Genomic DNA, 20,869 nt, shown 5'->3' on the forward strand with positions numbered 1-20,869 from the left:
CTGTACGCATAATAATGGTAAATGTCCTAAGTGATTGCATTGGGTGATATAGTGTCAGAAAATAACTGTTTTATTTAAGTCAGTTGATAACGATTCCATTCAAAATTTCTTGTGGGTAGATTGCATGATGAATACCTTTTGGCAATGATCTTGTTCACTTTTCAAGACGGCTAGATTTTGCATGAATGAGCACACCAGAATAGAGGCTCCCCACTGTTTCATCAACACAGAAACTACTAGTTCCTACAGTAAGGGAGGAAAAAGAAAACCACATTAAACAACTTATCTAAGGGCACATGTTTTATTAATATGTGTGGCTTCATAAAAGCTCTAGTATAAAACAGACTGTAGAAATAAAGTGCCTGTTAACGAGAAACACAACATCAACAAACTACATCTACCTCTCTTATCCTGAAGGTGACAGAGAAATAACACCATTCCTTCTACTTCTGTGAACCTCGTATAGCTTTTTATTAAGACAAAGCAATGCCTTACTGTCTAAGACAAACTTCTTCAAAAACCTGAAAGGTAAAAATACACTGTTCAACTATATCCAACGATGCCACTTCATTGATACTAAAATTAACACAGAGAATGATGTCACTGCGTGGCCTCGTCAGAAGGTCCCTCTCACACTCCCTGGCATCTCTGAGGGGGTACTGAATTCCCAAAGCTCTACTTCACCTACATTCTACTGAGTTCCAAGTCACAATTTTAAAACAGAATAATAAATATTATAATGCAAGTCCCTAAGTGGGTACTGTCAACATGAGAACAGGCAAAAAGATGCATTTGATGATACTTTTCAAAAATCTGACAAGATTCAAAAGTATTTTAACAGCTTTATTGGGATAAAATTCCTATACCATAAAATTTGCCCATCTAAAGTGTACAGGTTCGGCAGTTTTTAGTGACTTACACAGTCGTGCAACCATCAGCAGGCACTCTCTACCCACCTGCACCCCACCGCCCCGACAGTAGGCAACCACTAATTTACTTTGTTTCTCTGTGCTTGTGCAGGACATTTTTCATAAAAACGGGATCATATAAGATATGGTCTTCTGTGACTGGCTTCTCTCATTGAACACAATGTTCTTGAGGTCAACAGTATTTTGAAGAAGCTGGGGATGCTCATGGGCCCTTCCATTCTTAAGCATCCTCTACAGGTGAGGCAGATGCCAGATGGGTCACAGTGGGGCCCGGGGGGGCTTTCAGGTGTGAATTCTGCCTTCCAGGAGCTTACTGAAGAGTAAAGATGCTAACACAGCTATCAATAACCCACTTATTTTATTGGTAGAAATAGTGAACACCAAGGGAAAAATACAGACAAAGTATCATGTATGTTCAGAGAAAGGCAAAGTAAACAGAATCAAGAGAAGTTCTGATAAGGTGACCTTTGAGTTGATCATATATACACACACAAATAGTTAAAATCAAGTACAGAAACATGGGGATGGAGGCATTTGCTACAGAAGTAAATCCACACTCCTTAGCTCTGTTATTCCATCCATATTTACTCGTACTCTAATCTCCCACTCAGTTTCTGCATTCTAAATAAATATAACCAGTTGTAATTCCCAGACAGCACTAAGTCCTTTATGATTCTGATGCCGCAACCACCATTTCTTCTCCCAAGAAAGAATTGCGCCCCACCTCCTTCATCATCCCCCACCATCAAATCCATTGTATGTGATAGGTAAACTCTATTCATCCTCCAATATTCAGCTCAAATATCACCACCTCGTTCATGATGTCTGCCCTGACCTCCCCAGGCAGAGTTAGTCCTTAATTCTTCATGCTACAGGTGTATCTCCATTACAGCATACACTGCATTGCTCTGCTTTATGCATCTATGAAAGCCCAGCACTTAATAGTGTCTGGCACACAGCCAGGACTAAATAAATGATTGTTGAGACTAGGGAACACAAGACAAAGGCAGAGAGGGAGACAGAAAGATTGGCAGAGCCAACCTGGTGTGTGAAAGGTGGCATTGAAGTCAGAGCCCTGGATGCTATGTTAACGAAGGGACATTTATTGATCACCTGCTATATGTCAGCACCCGTACATTATCTCATTTAGTCTCCATGGCAACCATGTGAAATCAGTCTCTCCATTTTATCCTGGAGAAAACGGAGATAACACAAGATCACACAACTATCAAATGGCAAAAGCTCTAAAAAAAAAAAACAAATAAATAAATAAATAAAATAAATGGCAAAAGCTCTTTGAACACTAAACGTACACTGTGCATGCACGTGTGTGCACGCGCAAACACACGCACACACACGCTCTCTCTCTCTTCTATCCAAGGTAATTCAACTACAACCTTCCCATTACCTATTTGAAGAAACGGGCTTGTTTCCTCTGGAATCCTGTTCCCAAAACCACACCATCGCACTGTACCACTGCCAGGGAAACAGAGGTGGTGACTGCAGTCAGCTTTTGCAGCCTCCATCCTGAGTCTGGTTAGCCTGGTACAAGTCTTACCTCCTGCAGTACATCAGAAATAATGCTGCAGACCTGAGTACTACAGAGGCCTCTATGACAGTTCAGCTAAAAGAAGTTTACTTGGATGGAGAAGAGGGTACTCTCAATCAAAACATAACATAGCCTTAAAAAGTTTCAGTTCCAAGTCCTATAAGCAATAATGAGCAATAAAAATGAGCAATTTTTTTAAAAAATCACTGGTTTTAAATTTGATTGTCATTTCTGCAATCATCATTTTGCAAAAAGGTGAGCATGGGTTTATGAAACAATGCCTATGCCCGTAGAGCTATAATGTTTAATAGGACAGAAAAAAAATTAGAGGGAGCAATTTATCATTTGTATGTTTATCAGGCTTGATAAAAAATTATTTTTTAATTATACAATCCATGTTTTCTCAAAAGTTTTTTATTAAAAAACTAATAAAATTTGCCAAAGGCCAAATAATCATGAAAAGAGGATTAGAATTTCCCATATTCTTGTAATAATCACTCTAAAAAGCTTCTGAGAAAAAACAGTAAAACAACCTTTTCAGAAAAGTTTTATAAAGGTGTCACAAAGGCAGTTCATGGGTTCAATCTCATGAGATTCCCAGAAGTCAACACGTCACTTTAAAAAGTTGAAGAAACACATTGTGCCCAATGGGCGTCCAGGATGCCCCACAGCATTAAACAACAGCTGCTTAGCTAGTCTCGTTCCTCCTGCCAGTAGAGAACAAGACAGAGATGATGGGCCCTATGACGTCTGCAAGTGTGCATGCACACTGTGGATCGAAGCCGTCTCTTCTCGCTAAAAGCACAAGTTTTAAGAAGGGAAATGAATGAGAGCTGTTGGAAGTGTTTTGTTAAAATAATTTGTTTACATAATTACAAGGACAACATTCAGAATCCATAACCTAGCTGGCTGAATTCATGAAACAATAAAAATGTGTTGGGGGAGTTGTCAATCTTTAATGCGGCTTTATATTTTTTATTTAGATCAAATCTATCCTCATTATGGTAATTGATTTTCTTATCATTCCTCAGGTCAATCCTCAAAAATGACATACAGCAATCAATATTTATCTTATTTTTTAAAGCAATGAGATGCCCGTTACATCGATAGCAAGACTAATTACATCTGAAGAATTTAGCCTAACTACCAAACAAAATGGTAGGGCAAAGCCAATCTGATATAATTATATGCATTATCACTACTGCAGTATACAGCAATAAGGTGAAAATGGGATGCCTTGGCTAAATTCCCATATGGGCTAAACCAAATTCTTAAAAAGTTTAAGTGTATTTATTTTTGAGTGAGAGAGAGAGAAAGCACATACACGCAAGTGAAGGAGGGCCAGAGAAGAGAAGGAGAGAGAGAGAATCCCACGCAGGCTCCACACTGCCAGAGCAGAGCCTGGCGGGGCTCCGACTCTCGAATCCCAACATCATGACCTGAGCCGAAATCAAGAGCTGGACACTTAATGGACTGGACCACCCAGGTGCCCCAGAGGTTTTTCTTTGATCACTGTTAGTTAATGCTTAGCTATCTATGTGTGTTTGAACACGCTGAGGAGCCAGCTCCCTGGTCTCCCAGTCTTCTCCACACCGGCATAAGAGGACACAAGCAGCGGATCTTCCTTCCAATCCCTAACACCTCTAAGTTCCTGAGCTTCCAGACACCAAAACCGCAGAGCTGGCCCCAGGCACTTGAGGAAGTCAATGAGAGCAGAGACCAGCCTTTCTGGAAGACAAGAGTGATAACAGTTGCGTCAGAAATGGAGATCCAGCAAGGGAACAGCTGCCCAGGAAGAAGAGATGAAGAGGGCTTCTACTCCCAAGGGTTCCAGAGCACTGACATCAGGAACACAGTAGAAGGTCCTCCTGGAGGAGGCTGCCAGGGCTGAGGAGCTGCTTTTCAAGGTCAGAGGCCGAATCTAACCGTCCTAAAACTCCTCAAATTCCAGGGCACAAAGGGACTAATGTCAGATTAACTCTGATGCAACAGAGAAGGAAAGTGAGGATGGTACCAGGAATTAAGAGTGGAGGGTCCTTGGGGCGCCTGGATGGCTCAGTCGGTTCGGCGTCCGACCTCAGCTCAGGTCATGATCTCACAGTCTGTGAGTTCGAGCCCCACGCGACCTCAGCTCAGGTCATGATCTCACAGTCTGTGAGTTCGAGCCCCGCGTCGGGCTCTGGGCTGACAGCTCAGAGCCTGGGGCCTGCTTCGGATCCTGTGTCTCCTCTCTCTGCCCCTCCCCTGCCCATGCTCTGTCTCTCTCTGTCTCAAAAATAAATTAAAAAAAAAAAAAAGAGTGGAGGGTCCTAGAGGGAAAATCTCAACTGTCTTCAGCCCTCCCCAAAACGTGGCAAAATCTAGGCACATTATTTCTCTCCAAACTAAATTAGTAACTAGGAATGGGACATGGATCGCCACATCAGCATTTCTGAATCAATCAGGGCCCTACTCCCTAGCCACTAGCTCCACAGACTGTGCTTTTCACAAGATAGTGTTCAAGAAAGGATCTCTTGCAACAGGGTTTCCTGGGATTCGCTATGGTTAAGAACTAAAACTGGCAAAGCATTACATGGACACCATCCTGGGCCTGGTGAAGACCCTCATACCCATGCCCAGTGGAACAAGTATAAGAGAAAGATCCCTTTTCCACCTTGTGTCTAGCTGACACAGGCACGTATACACATCAGGCTCCATGACCCAAATGGCTTTAGCTCGTTCATTCCACAAATATGTATTGGGCACCTAACATGATAACATAGTCACTGGGGCCTGCTGTGGGTATACAAGAGGAGTAAACAAACATTCCCTGACCCCAAAGGCTCATAATCTAGGAAGAGAGACAGACAACTAAGCCAGCAACTACAATGCAATGAAGCCCATACTCTAACAAGGATCAGTACTATAGACATAGTGATGAAAGCACAGGAGAGTCTTCAAAAAGGTATCAATTTGGAAAGTCTGTACCCAGATTATGGGAAAATGGCTCCTGAAGAAAGAGAAATCTCCTCAGCCCTCTGAGACTTTTTTTTTTTTAATGTGAGTTTGCCTAATCATCTCACCTCAACAGGCCAATGCTTACCTACAGCAAAGACAGACCTGTAACCGCTTTTCACCTCAGCCAAGACAGGTCGGCACCACAGCAAGACGCACCACATAAGGTGTCCTGAGAGGACACACAAGTGAAGAAAAGTTGTGGCACCTGAGAGACAGGGCTGAGTACATGGGCACCTGCAGCACTATGGGATAAGGGGAGGCACACACAGGGTGCTGGGAGGGGCACCTAGCTCAGACTTGGAGTCAGGAAAAACTTGCTGGGGTACATGATTTCCAGCCATCTGAACAATCCGGAAGGGCCAGCCAGATAAAAGACAAGCAGGAGTGAGGTGGGGGTGGGGCTGGGGCTGGGGAAGACAGCTGGGGGAACAGTGTTCACACATGGTCAAAAACCCAAAAGGAACACTCTAGAACGTCAATATGACTAGAGTTCACCATGAGACAGGTGGGTCTGGGAGATGAGGTAGGAGATAAAGCAGCAAAGGGATTGTGCAGGACCTGCTGGCAACGTAGGAAAAATCTAGATCATCGTAAGGGGAAGAGAAGCCTCTCAGGCTTCCTTAAACAGAGGAAAGGCACGATTGGTTTCACACTCTGGCAGTGAAAACAGACTGGAAACTGCAAGACTGAAGGCCAGGAGCCGAGCAAGACACTGTTGGAACACGGCAGGGGAGAGATGATGGAAGCTGCTGGGCCAACGACCCCACGGGCGGGAGAAACCGTAAAACGTGAAACCATGGCTCTGCCCCTACTCCTCAAACACACAGGGAGGCTTGTGTCCCCCGTAGGACTATAGGCACAAGGGGGGCGGACCAGCAAAATGAATTAAAAAAAGAGTACGGGGGATGAAGTGAGGAATGGAGCGGCAGCACTCGCTTACCAGCCAAAGTAAATGAGTCCTGCCACCAAAGTCAATACACAAGGGCCTTCTGCGGCCTCTACCTCCCCACCACATAATCTGCAAGATATCATAGCCTTGAAGTGAGGAGACAGTTACCATTATTACCCTGTAAAGCAATTCCAAGCTCCAATCATTCGGTCTGGTTAATTAAAACCCATATTCCGATTAACCGCTCAGTCAGGGGGACCAGGGCGTGCAGACCCAGAACACTGTCTTAAGCATGCCACGGCAATTCTGTGAAAAAGTTTGAAGAGCCTCACTGTAATGACCCACATGGGCGCCCAACGCTTTTCAAGGAACACTCAAGTCCAGTGACAGCTGTCAACAAAGTGTCAAGTAGCCCTGGGGGCAGAACAGGTTTAAAAAGGGACTTAAAAGCACTTAGTGTCCCCCGGTAGCACTGATTTGGCCTAATACAGAGCACTGTACCTGTGATTCTGAATAAACCAGGGAGACAGGAAAGGGTAGAGAGAAGAAATGAAATGCTGGGTCAGACTTTACTCTTTACAATGTTTTTTTACAAGGAAACATCATCATCGACAACAATAACCCACAATTTGGTCAATAGCCGGAAGGGTCAATGGATTGATTTTGAATACCTCAGCTTGAATTCCTCAGTTAAAGGAAAAATATACCTTTAACGCTCTCTTGGGCAACTTATTTTCAGAGATCTGGGCCATCCAGATGACGCCCTCCAAGTCTATCAAATTCTAAGAAAGACAAAAATATTGCTAATCAAGTGTTTATTTTTATAACTGGTATATTAAATTTAAATCAAAGATGGTATTTTTGTGTACACTTTATAAGCCAGGAGAGCTGCCTCCATAACCAACGTCGGATATTTTATTTTATAAATCCTGAAGCATGATTATAACATTTTGACTTTAGAGTCGTTTTCTCTTTGTGGTTTACGAGCCATCATTGGCGCTGACCATGATTTACTTGTTAATGCCCAAGAACAACACTTGTTCTATGAGAAAATACAATCCACTATCCCACAATTCACTTCAGTGTCAAAATCTACCACGGTGAAAAGTGGAGCACTTCGCTAATACTCCCCTTCTCTTTCTTCCCCCGTGGTCACTGCCGTTCCTGCCTTTCAGCTCAGCTCCTGAGCGCTGGCTCCACGGCACCACTACACCGCGAATCTACAGGACGTGATGCACCTAACAAAGCACCTCTTCTTTCCAGGAACTGAGGAACAAGTCAGGAATCTCTGGCCCACTTGATGTCAAACCCCTCGAAGCGCTAAGGCAGCCATGCTGCACCAATCACAGGGCAGGGGCCTCCGAAGACGGAATAAAAAGCAGCTCAGCCAGTGGTCAGTTAACTCAGAAATCAAAGGGCAGAAGTTCTAAGTCACAGAAAACGACTGGAAGGTGTGACTCAGTGACAGGTCAGAACCTACTCAGCATCTCTCTGTAATTCCTTGCCTCTACTGCTGGAGGTTGTTCTTTTCTGCATGCCTCCCCTCTCACCATCCCAAAATACCATGGGATATAAGCTGTATTGTCAATGATTTTTTTTGTTCCATTTTTAGGAGGGAACTATTGCTCTCAATTTTAAAACAAAGTGACTTTAAATTTGTGCTGGTTCCTCAAAAATAAATGAAACACAACAGTGACGGATCAACAGATACGGAGGAAAGTGCCCTAGATGAGGGGGGACTGCCACTAACCAGCCCTGTGGCCTGAGGCACCAAGTCCACCAAGTCCTTCTTTGCCACCGCCTCTTGGATCCGCACCACGCAGAGTGGCCGTCCCTGTCTCTGATTTCCAGCACATCCTGTCTATTATCTTTCCAGGCACCCTTTTGTATCATTTCATTCTCCGTGCTCAGAAATCATCTGCTGTGCCCTATACTGTCTCAAAAAGCTGAGGGCAACTTTGTTTATTCTTTTTCTTTTTTGCTATAGGGCCAGTTAAGGACAAATAAAAATGCTCATGGGGCTGCTTATCTTTTCATGAAAATGAAAATGGTTTTATTTAGTACTCCAGTGGAAAACATATATTCTTACCATTTACATTTGTTAAATGTAAAAATATCAATGAGAAAAATCAGCACTGCATTTTTAGCCATAACAGTGTTATTAATATCTGAGTACATTTGAACAGTAGCACCAAATGCAACTCTCTAAACTTGCACCCTAAAATTAAATGGGAATGCTCAGTAGCCACTAGGCCCTATAGGACAAAAGCCAATTCCTTAACTTCCTCAACCTTCTGTCCCATGAGACCCCTACGTGTACCCTTCATCTAAAGTATTCACCCCTGTGTACTGAGTCTATGGAACACCTTTCACACCAACACCTCCACCTCCCCTGGTTACCTGCCTGCCCGAGCCCTTGACTGTTTTCTCTGAATTCCTAAAACACTTTCTATCCCTCTAGCATATTCTATCTTCCTTACATATTCATTCACCAACTCAAAAATATTAACTGAGGGGCGCCTGGGTGGCTCAGTCGGTTAAGCCTCCGACTTCAGCTCAGGTCACGATCTCGCGGTCCGTGAGTTCGAGCCCTGCGTCAGGCTCTGGGCTGACGGTTCAGAGCCTGGAGCCTGCTTCTGATTCTGTGTCTCCCTCTCTCTCTCTGCCCCTCCCCCGTTCATGCTCTGTCTCTCTCTGTCCCAAAAACAAAATAAACGTTAAAAAAAAAAAATTTAAAAAAAAAATATATTAACTGAGCAGGTAAAGGGTAATAAACTAGTATTTCTCCACTACATTATAATGTTAAATAGGTTTTGACCAAACTAATAATTCCTTGAAGCCAAAAACCACTGCCATGCTAATAATACTTGTTGACTGAATTAACAATATGAGTTCAACCATCCATTAAACATAGACTGTGGATCTATTTTAAGAACAGCATGTACTAACTAGAGAATTTGATTTAAAACCTTGAGAGGTGCCTGTGTGGCTCAGTCAGTTAAGCCTCCGACTCTTGGTTTCTGCTCGGATCATGTGGGACTCCATGCTAATGGCATGGACCCTACTTGGGATTCTCTCTCCCTCCACCTCTCTCTCTCTCTCTCTCTCTCTCTCTCTCTCTCTCTGCCCCGCCCTGCTCTCACTCTTGTGTGCTCTCTCTCAAAATAAACTTTTTTTTTTCATGTTTATTCTTGAGAGAGAGAGAGAGAGAGAGAGCGCGCGTGCGCATGCACTCGCACGTGCCGGGTGAGAGGCAGAGAGAGAATGAGACACAGAATGTGAGGCAGGCTCTAGGCTCTGGGCTGTCAGCACACAGCCCCTTGCAGGGCTCGAACTCATGAACTGCGAGACTGTAATCTGAGCTGAAGTCAGAAGCTTAACCTACTGAGCCACCCAGGTGCCCCCAAAAGAGATAAACTTTTTTATTTATTTTTATTTATTTTTTTTTTTTTAATTTATTTTTGGGACAGAGAGAGACAGAGCATGAACGGGGGAGGGGCAGAGAGAGAGGGAGACACAGAATCGGAAGCAGGCTCCAGGCTCTGAGCCATCAGCCCAGAGCCCGACGCGGGGCTCGAACTCACGGACCGTGAGATTGTGACCTGGCTGAAGTCGGACGCTTAACCGACTGCGCCACCCAGGCGCCCCAAGAGATAAACTTTTTTAAAAAGTTAAAATTAGTAAGTAAATAAATAAATAAATAAATAAAGCCTTTAAATCAATAGTGTGCAGGGTGCCTGGGTGGCTCAGTCAGTTAAACATCTGACTTCAGCTCAGGTCATGATCTCACGTTTTGTGAATTCAAGCCCCACTTCAGGTGAACATGACCCCCCACTTCAGGTAAGCCCTACTATTCTCTCTGTCTCTCTCTCTCTACTCCTCGTGGAATTCTCTCTCTCCTTCTCTCTTTGCCCCTCGCTCACTTGTGCCCTACCTCATAAATAAATAAATAGCATACACATAACTTCCTTTTAGGAACCGTCAGACAAATTATCTATTACAGCACAAAAAGTGCACACTTGAGACACTGACATCAACAAAGTTTCGTGTATTAAAAGTTGGAAACCTAGATTCTATAACTTCCCTTCCATTCTTGTAACTCAAGTCAAAGGAACAAGTGCAACGTGTTTACTGTGAGCTCTCGCTACTGTGTTATGTCTAAATAGGCCTTAAAGAGCTGTTTAAGAGGGCTAGATTTGGGGAGAAAAACACACAGAACATATAGATGAATCTATTTCCCTAAATTGGCTGTTGAGTTTGGGCTGTGCTATTTCCGGCTTAAATTGGTTTCCTGCAATTTGTTAAGGCTGCCAAATACTTAGTGATCTCAGTGATACACTTAACACAAATCAGCAAATCTTTCTTATTTTTCACAATGGCAAGAAATGTACAGAGAAACTTGCCCAGTGAGGATAACAATTAAAGTGAGTTATTTGTCTTTTTTCCCAGATTCATCATTTTCATCTGGTTCCTAGTGGCTTAGGAAACCAACAAATAGCCTCCTAATGTCATTTCCTGCCTGTTTTTTTCTATTGATTTGGGGACGGAGTTCCCTCAACATCAGGTAGGGTCAAACATGAGCGGTCTGACCTCACTATAAGCCAGAAAAACTAAAGGATCAGGGTGGAAATGAAGAAAATCGATATCCAACAGTGGTTTTAAAATCAAAACAGATGCACAATGTTAATATCGCCTTACAACAGCCTAAAAAAAAAAAAATCAACTGGTGTAAAAGCAAACCAACATAATTGGGATAACACATAACACAGCAAAGAATTTGAGGCAGCAAGGACACAGTTAAGTTCCTTAGAGCACATTCATTTATTAAAGTGGCATTACAATCTGCTGTGTGTCACATATTATATTATTTTGCCTGAACAGCTTTACATGCAAATACTTATTGCAACGAGTCATTGATCTGGTTCAAGGTTTGGCAAAAAAAAAAAGTTTCAGTAAAGTCTTTAGAGGAACTCACTTTCTTATAGCATAAATTATATTCTCAAACAATATATATGACAAAACTTAGCTCCTATATACAGAAACCCTAGGGCTCTCAGTCCACCAAATACGCTGTCCTATATTCACACATATGAATAGTCTAGGGCTGGTATGAATGAGACTCCTCAGAGGAAGAAGGCATTTTAATGAATATTAAAAAATTCAACTCGGGCGCCTGGATGGCTCAGTCGGTTAAGCGGCTGACTTAGGCTCAGGTCATGATCTCGCGGTCCGTGAGTTCGAGCCCCGCGTCGGGCTCTGTGCTGACAGCTCAGAGCCTGGAGCCTGTTTCAGATTCTGTGTCTCCCTCTCTCTGACCCTCCCCCGTTCATGCTCTGTCTCTCTCTCAAAAATAAATAAACGTTAAAAACAAATTTTTTTTTAATTCAACTCACATTTAATATATAACTTACATGACACCGAAAAATGTAGAAAAGGCTGGTGACATTTTTATCAATATGTAGACTTGAAAAATTATTTCGTAATACATCTATATGATAAACCTTTAAAAACTCGATTACTGAGTATTAACTAAAACCCCCAAATGAGACAAACTCAGAGAAGAACATAAACTTTGAGGCTTTCTCCTTTTATAAACATTTCTTATTTTTAAGAAAAATAAATTTTTGTTAATTGGCACAGTCATAGTCTAACTGCATTCTTAACCTAAGGGCAAGACCATTTCAAAACAGCATGTCAGATCTTAGTTCTTTTCTTGAGATGGGTTGGAATAGATTAGGGAAATATTCTTACTCAGAGGGCCACATCCTGTACCACATCATGGTACAGACAGAAAAAGCAAGTATTTATGCAGAATGTGAAGATACAGGTGTTCCCCAGCTACTCGGAATCTAAGGAATCAATACCTCCAGGACACTTGTAACACACCGTTCAGGAAGCTATTATAAAGACTGAGGTGGGGCGCCTGGGTGGTTCAGTCGGTTAAGCATCCGACTTCAGCTCAGGTCACCATCTCGCGGTCCGTGAGTTCGAGCCCCGCGTCAGGCTCTGGGCTGATGGCTCAGAGCCTGGAGCCTGCTTCCGATTCTGTGTCTCCCTCTCTCTCTGTCCCTCCCCCGTTCATGCTCTGTCTCTCTCTGTCTCAAAAATAAATAAACATTAAAAAAAAAAAAAATTAAAAAAAAAAAAAAAAAGACTGAGGTGAAGATAGTATACCCCAGGGAAATATTCCCGGAAGTGTCCACTTACCCACAATCCTGGGGGAGCTGGGATGTGGGAAAGGCAGGCAACAAGATTCAAACACACAGCACCACTGAGCTCAGTAACTTCAGTCACATCATTGAAATCATCTGATGGAGCTCACAATGCCAAGCACTGATATATTCTAGACTACGCAACAGAACTTTCTGCAGTGATGAAAATGCCCTGTATCTGCACTGTCCAATAAGATAGCCACTAGCTGCATGTGGTTACTGAGCACTGAAATGTGACTCACGCAACTGAGGAGCTGAAACATCAGTTTTATCTCATTTTCATTAATTTTAATTTAAATCTTCACAGCCACGTGTGACTGGGGGCTACCATTCAGAGTGTAGTTCTAGCCTGACCACCAAAACACACGGTGGCATTCAAAGAGTTTTCAGTGCCCAGGCTGGCCATGGACCCGAGTTCATCAGTCATGTCAAACTCAGAAATGGGAAGGGACAGACGCCTCAGCACAGCGAGGGTGCATCACGATGTCAGGTCATGCTCTGCAGGTCAGACCATGAGCATTCACAGAAAGCCTCCCTACCCACATCCACTCTCTCAAAAGTACCAGTTCAAGAAACCAACCCAAGCAGGAAAACACTTTCTCTCCTCCAATGCACTACTGAATGAGAACTAATGTGGGGAAAAGCTAGAAGATGCAACCATCACTTACAGATAGAAGGTTCTTTCCTAAACTCAAGCAGCACATCACTAAAAGGGAGCTCTTTCCCTCCAACTAGTTTCTGTCACATCCTGTCTACAAATGAAGCCAGGTGCCATTCAAATTATAATAAACAGGGTGGTTAACAGCATCTGCTCTGGAGTCAAACAGACTTGAATTCAACTGTCACCTCCATTGCTTACCAGCTTTGGGACTCTGGGCAAGATAACTAATCATGTCAAGTCTCCATTTCCTTCTATATAAAACAGGTTAAAAACAGTCCCTCCCTTACAGGGTTATAAGGATTAAATGAGATAAGACATAGAAAGGATTTAGCAGAGTATCAAGCATGCAAATGACATTTAAGGATTATTTATCACTATTCCATCATTACTTCATTGTCTTCATCATCACCATTATCATCCTCTCTCCCTAACACTGTAGGAAGGAAAGAAATCTACCCAGAAAAAAATCATGTTGTAGAACAAATTCCAATTTAAAAAATATCCACACATCGGGGCACCTGGGTGGCTCAGTCAAACATCAGCTTTAGCTCAGGTCATGATCTCGGGTTTGTGAGTCCCACATAGGACTCTCTGCTGTCAGCCTGTAGCCCACTTCGGATCCTCTGTCCCCATCCATCTCTGCCCTTCCCCTGCTGATTCTCTCGCTCTCTCAAAATAAATAAACTTTAAAAAAAAATCCACATGTCAAAAGTTATTCTTAAGCCAAAATATTTGATATACTTAATTTTAGTATCTTTCTAGGTTTCTCTTATACTATGCTTCTATCTTTCTTATCATCTTCTTATATACTTCGTTGTTTCTGCCCAAAAACCCAAAACTTTTTGAAAGGAGAGGAGTTTTGTGTGTGTGTGTGTGTCCTCTCAAAACAACTAGCTTAATTATTTGCACAATAGTGGACAGTCAATAAAGTAAATGCCACCTGAATTAAATTTATAGAATTATATTCCAAAACGGTCACGAGTAGCTACTTTCAAAATGGATAATGGGATCACCCTAAATTAATTCAACGCTTAAGCACTAGGAACTATCCTAGAAGCTGGGAATTCAGTTGTGAAAAGACAAGGGACCATGTCCCTGGAGCTTACCTTCTGGAGGAGATGGCAGTCACCAGACACAAGTAAAAGAAGGTTGGTAGGAAATGATAAATGATGAGATGAAAAACAGAAAGGGTCCAGTCATGGTGTGCCTCAGAGGCCAAGGAAAGCAGTTCCATTTATATTCCATGCACCATGGAGAGCCACCACTGGGATGTGACCTGGACTGATCAATTTTTTTTGAGATTGCTAAGGCTTCTGTGTGCATGGCAAAATGTAAAGGGACAAGAGAGGAAATAGGGAACCAGTTAAGAGGCTCTCAGATGGCAAGGTGAGGGGCACTGGTTGTCTAGGTCGGTGCTACAGCAGAAGAGACAGATGTGAAAGGGTCACATTCCCATGTGTTGCAGAGATGGATGGGACGAGACTGGCTAATGGCCCAAAGTAAGGAGTAAGGATAGCATGGGGCCCAGGTTTAGGGCTTGACCACCTGTGCCATTTACTGGGAAAGATGGAGAAAAGCAAGGCTGGGGAAGATCAAAGAGGCTTACTTTGGATATGTTACGTTGAAGATCTGTAAGCAGAGACTTCAAGTAGGCATTGTCTAAGTTTTGTTTCAAGGAGAGAAGTCAGAGCTAGTGATACAATTATGGGAGTCACGGGCACCTGTATTATGATTCAAAAGCCACTGAATTGGGGGAAATTACTTAGCGGAAATCAGCAAAGACAACTAGGCTGAAGAGGTGGGAAGAAAACCAGGAGAGTGCGTGGTCCAGAAGCCAAAGAAAGGGTTTCTGGCAAGGAGGGAGTGGTCACTTCCTAATGTTAATGAACTGTGAACCCCTCTTAATGCTCCCACTAAACAAGAAGATTCATTAACAGCAAGAACTATTACTTATTCATTATTTCTTACTCAACTATTTCTTACTCATCTCTTACCCTCTGCTTTAAAAAACGTTATCAGAAGCTCAATTCATGGTATAACTAATGATTGCTAAGAAGGTCAAGACTATGCCCAAGTGAATAGCATCTGGGCAGGATTTCATCTTTCTCAGTGCATCTCAGTCTGGAGGCAGATTTGCCACACGATACCCTTTCTAATAAATACAGAAACTACTTAGTCCAAGATTAACCATCTCGATTATTTTCCCATTGCCATTTTCCGAATAAACAGAGTGTCCATCCATCACACTGAGTAGCACAAGAACAGTACCACACACATAGCAGGTGCTCAATAAACTATCTGTTGGATGAAGAAACGGATGGGATAGGGGAGAGCAAAGAAAAGAGAAAGAGTCTCTTATTCCACAGGATCCACAAATACATTGAGGCTTAATAATCATCTGTAGATTTCATTTAACATCTTGTTTTCATCAATAATTAAGACTGAGAAGAAAGAAACTGTTTATAAACTTAGAAGAAGTCTACTGGAAAATGAAAGCATTAGGGACATTCACAATTTGGAAACAGTAAGTCGATATGTTCTAAGTTCAATATTTTATTATAAATGTTTATTCCTAAATCTCTAATATTCCTACAAGTAATTCACTTTATACAGATATTATGAAGTAACCTGCCAAAACTTAATAAAGGGTTCAGAAGCTGGCTGAGAAAAAAAAATTGTTCCCAAGACTGTTTTGCAAGTAGATTCATTCTCCTTTTAGTGCAAAATGTCTTAAAAGAAACCCTGGTACTGATTTCTAACATTGCATATAAAAAGCCGAACACCCAAATAACAATAGACACAGAGGAGTGTAGAAGAAGTTGACTACCAAGTAAACTTTTATCGCTTATGATTTTTCTACTAAAAATTCTAAAATTAAAATTCTGAAATACCTGAGGCACCATAAGCGCCAGAATACCGCTGAGACTTCGAACCAGATGGGGAGGTTTCCTTCATACGATCAATCACATTTTCTGAAAGCTGAAAAGGCAACATCAAAATAAAATCAATTATAAAAAAAAAAAGGAAAGAAAGAAAACAGTACAATAGCACCCAAGCAATTTAGTCATCCATATCAATATGTGTAACAAATGGCCTAAAGAAAGCTAATAGCTATAAAACTGAAAGCAAGGAAGAAAAGTTTTAAGATATCAAGATGCACCCTACAGCGCTACTTTATTTCTTCTAATGCACTGCTAATTGCGCATTATAAATACCTCCTGTCCTCATTTTATACAGTGCACTAAATTCATCTCTGAGAAAACGTAAGCCGAGAAAACGCCTTTGACTTTCCTCCCCTAATCCTACAAATTAATTTATGCAAGCAACAGGTCTTAGTTCCTTCCTTCCTTCCAGTCTCAAAGGAAATGGTGTCCCTCCATCCCTCCTGTTCAGGCTAATCACAAACAACTGCTCTTTCAACAGAGTCTATTATGCAGCTATCCTGTGCCAGGAACCAGGCTAGACTTGGGGTATTCAATAGTCATCAAGTTGCATAAAGTGGGTTAGAGGAAACAATCATCAGGCATTTAAATATAACAGGAAGAGCATTGCCTATGTCAGCTGGCCTAGAATGGAAGTACACAGAAGGCATAATGGACAGGACATCTAGCCAGGCTTTGGGCATGGGGCCGGGACTGGGAAAGATAAGCAGGTGTTAGGAAGAGAAGGGGATAACAGTACTCCAAGAAGAGGGAAACACATGGCGGTATAGATGAGAAACAGGGCTTGCCACCATCAGACGTTAAGTGCAGATAACAAGTAGACAGTTGGCAGTAAGGCAGAGGCTCTGAGGAACACTCAGGCCTGGAAGGTCTGAGAGTCATCAGTCCCTGAATTACTATTGTACCATTCTTTGTATTTTCTTTATTGCACTTACCACTATCTGATGCATTGTTTGCCTGCCTTTTACACTAGAAAGGAAGTTCCATGAAAGCTAGCATTTGGATGTCCTATTATATCCCCAGAGCCTCAATAAGCCTGGTTAATTGAGTGAATGGCTAAAGAAATGACTGAAACAATATGTGAATGAATGAAGAATGGCTGAAGCACGAAACTGGGGAGAGGGCACAGTGAGAGAAGGTGGACAGGGAAATAAGATTTTGAATTCTGAAGAGTCCTAGCAAACCCATGAAGTGAAACAGTTTGAACTTGATCCTGAGGGCAACTGGGCACAATCGAAGGGTTTTAAGCAGGATAATGACAAGATCAGACTTACATTTTAGAAAGATCACTCTAGCCACTGCGTAGAGAACAGATTGGAGGGGGACAAGAACAGAAGCAGGAAGTCCCCTGAAGGAAGCTAAAGGACCAATTAAGAAGCTATTAAGCATATGTCCACACAAAGATTTGTGCAGGGATGTTCACAGCAGCATCAGTCATAATATAGCAAGAGCGGAACCACGCAAATGTCCGTCTGCAGGCAAACGGATAAACAAAACATTATGTATCCATACGATGGAATTCAATTCAGCAGTAAAAAGAAGCGAAGTTCTGCCACATGCTACAATATGGATAGATCAAAACAACAACTAAGGGAAGAAAGCCAGATACAAAAGGCCACATATTATATAATTTCATTTATATGAAATGCCCAGAAAAAGGCAACTCTGCATAGATAGAAAGTAGAGAAATAGATGCTTACGGCTAGAGTAGGAATGGGGATTAACTATAAATGAACACGACGGATCTTACTGGGGTGATGAAAATGTTTTAAACCTGGATTGTGCTGGGGCGCCCGGGTGGCTCAGTTGGTTAAATGTCCGACTTCAGCTCAAGTCATGGTCTCACAGTCTGTGAGTTCAAGCCCCGCATCGGGCTCTGTGCTGACAGCTCGGAGCCTGGAGCCTGCAGCCTGCTTCGGATTCTGTGTCTCCCTCTCTCTCTCTGCCCCTCCCCTGCTCATGCTCTGTTTCTCTCTGTCTCAAAAATAAATAAAAACAAAACAAAAAAGAAATTCTTTTAAATTGGATCATGCTGGGGCACTTGGGTGGCTCAGTCGGTTAAACATCCAACTTCAACTCAGGTCATGATATCACGGTTTGGGAGATCAAGACCCGCATCAGGCTCTGCACTGCAGAGCCTGCTGGGGATTCTCTCTCTCCCTCTCTTTCAAAATAAATAAAATTTTTAAAAAATTAAAAATTAAAAAAAAAACTGGTTTGCGCTGATAGTTGCACAACTTGGTAAATTTACTAGAAAGTGCTGTATACAGAAAACAGGTGAATTTTATAATACGTGAAATACACAATAAAGTTGTTTAAAAAAAATTATTAGCCATCCAAAAGGAACACATTCAAAGATATTTAGGATTAAAATAGCTAACATTCACTGAGTGCTTACTATGTGCCAGGCGTTACACTAAAAACACTTTCCTCATTTAATCCTCACCTATCATATGAGACAGACACTTCTCCACTGTATAGGTGAGAATGTGAAGCCCAGCCAGACTAAATAACTTGCCTGCATTTTATATTTTATCAGTAATGGAGCCAGAATCAAACCCAGGAAGTCTGAGTCTCAAGGTCCCACTCAGGTACCCCGCTTTATTGCCAGACCTGGTGTCTGAGTAGCCATGGAAGTGAAGCAGAAGTCATCAGAAGAGCCAGGTTTGTGAGTTGTGTAACTGGGTGATCCCCCTCCTCTATCCGCAAAGACCTCCTTCCAACTTCCACGTCCTTGACTCACCACCATGTAGCTTATAACCCAGTACAGTGGTGCTCTTGTAAAATTCACCAATGACCAAATAATCTTTTCTGTTTATATTTATACAACTAACTTACACGGCTTCCCTTTAGCTTCTAACACCTGCGGTCACTCTCCTCTTCTGGAAATGTCTCCAGTGGCCTTTCTGACCACCCACCATCCTGACAGTCCTAGGGCTGTGGCCACATCTTATCTGTTTGGCAGGCTTCCCCTTCTCGTCTACCCTTAGATGCCAGAGGTCCACATACCCTCCCTTGCCTTTATTCACTTCTCACTCTCAAAGCTCTTGTTGGCTATCTCATCCACTCCCTTGATAACTGTGTTGATGAATTAATAAATTCTAAATCCTTCATGTCCCAAAACCTAAACCTATACATTGAACTGCCTAATGGACACCTCCTCTTGGACAGACCACAAGCCCCTCAAACCCAACATCTCCTATATTGAATTCATATTTGCCAAAATCTCTCCATCTTCTTGCTTTCCGAATCTCATTAATGACACCACCTCCATCCAACTTTCTGAATCAGAACAAAGGACTTGTCCTGACTCTTCGTTCTCCCTCCGTCCTCTGAGCCATGAATTCTTCAACCTCTAAATATCTACTTATTGCAACATTCCTTCTCCCGTCCCAATTCCCCTGCCCTAATTCATGGCACCATCAATAACCTTCCTAAAACACAAATCTGATTATGGTAACTCCCTGCTTCAACTCCTTCATACCTTCTGTTGACAGAAAAGTCCAAATTCTTCTGCACAGCACCCAAGACTTCCTCATCATTTGGTCATGGCCTAACTCTCCAACCTCAATTTCCACAGCCTTTCCCTTAATACTTCATGCCTTGTTTCCCCACCTCCATACTGGCTACTTATTTGATGCCATTGCTTCGCCTTTAAAACACATGGCTCTATTGCCTTCTCCCCTGGCCCTGGGGGAGGGAATCACCTTTCAAAATCCAGTTCAAACATCCCACAGCCTTCTCTGACCAAATCAGTTCCCCACTCCATTCCAACTCTGCTTACCCAAGGGCTACCCTTATTTGTGCCCCACAATACCTTGCACAAATCTCCAAAGACAAAACAAGTATTTTCCTTTCAACAAAACTGTGTGCTCCCGTATACTACTGAATCATTCACCAAATGTTCCCTGCAAGACATCAGTGAACAAAACAGTTTGTACCTGAGCAGTTACTTGTATCTCAGGACCCAAACCGGAATGCAGGAGGAGACAGGTAAGGGAAAGACTACAGCTCAAAAGCTGGCATCTTTGGAGGAAAATCCCAAGGCTCTTGGAAGAGAAATCGAAGTTAGAAAGGACAATGTCAAGGGACTTTCTATTTGAAGATGTCAGGGCCACTTGCATCTTTTGTAACAACTGACAGCCACTGACGTTGCTGTTGAAACTCATCTGCAAAGCTGAGATACATCTTAGGAAGAAACCCTTTAAGACTGACTGACTATAATCCTGAGTAACATCCAGTTTCTGGTAGCATCAGGATAAGCGGTAACCCCCCAATCTCTAGGCCAGTGCTTTCTCTGTTAAACAATACACCCCTACAATCCTATGTGACAAAATAAATTCACTTCCTCTTAAGGAGGTAAAATGAGCCTAAGTTTTGGAATCTTAAAACTATTTTAACTGATACATAATGTATATAAAGCTCATTCAATATATAATGTAATATACTACACATGTATATTTATAGACTAAAGTAGTATGCCATAATATATTACATATATATCACATATCATACACTATTATACATCATATATGGTATGTTACATATTTAACATAATTTGTGTTTAAAGCCAATCACCTAAGGTTATTTTGACATAAATTATATACACACGTAATTTTATATGTTAATTTATATTTCTATTGCTCAGGCCAGTCAAAGAACTGCAACTACACTAAATATATATCCTACA

General features: G+C 42.1%; 1 protein-coding gene across 5 annotated transcripts in view; it reads right to left on the reverse strand.

Annotated features, from left to right (window-relative positions):
* The window catches only part of CHCHD3 (coiled-coil-helix-coiled-coil-helix domain containing 3), a 281,233-nt gene that overhangs the window by 253,577 nt on the left and 6,787 nt on the right, over positions 1-20,869 (reverse strand). For all 5 annotated transcript variants that reach the window (XM_023250578.2, XM_023250579.2, XM_019825818.3 and 2 more), the window contains exon 2: positions 16,129-16,216. In XM_023250578.2, the coding sequence (XP_023106346.1) occupies positions 16,129-16,216 (88 nt within the window). The remainder of the gene's footprint in view (positions 1-16,128; positions 16,217-20,869) is intronic.

Source organism: Felis catus, chromosome A2 (genome assembly GCF_018350175.1).
Source record: "Felis catus isolate Fca126 chromosome A2, F.catus_Fca126_mat1.0, whole genome shotgun sequence".
Classification (NCBI taxonomy): Eukaryota; Metazoa; Chordata; class Mammalia; order Carnivora; family Felidae; genus Felis; species Felis catus.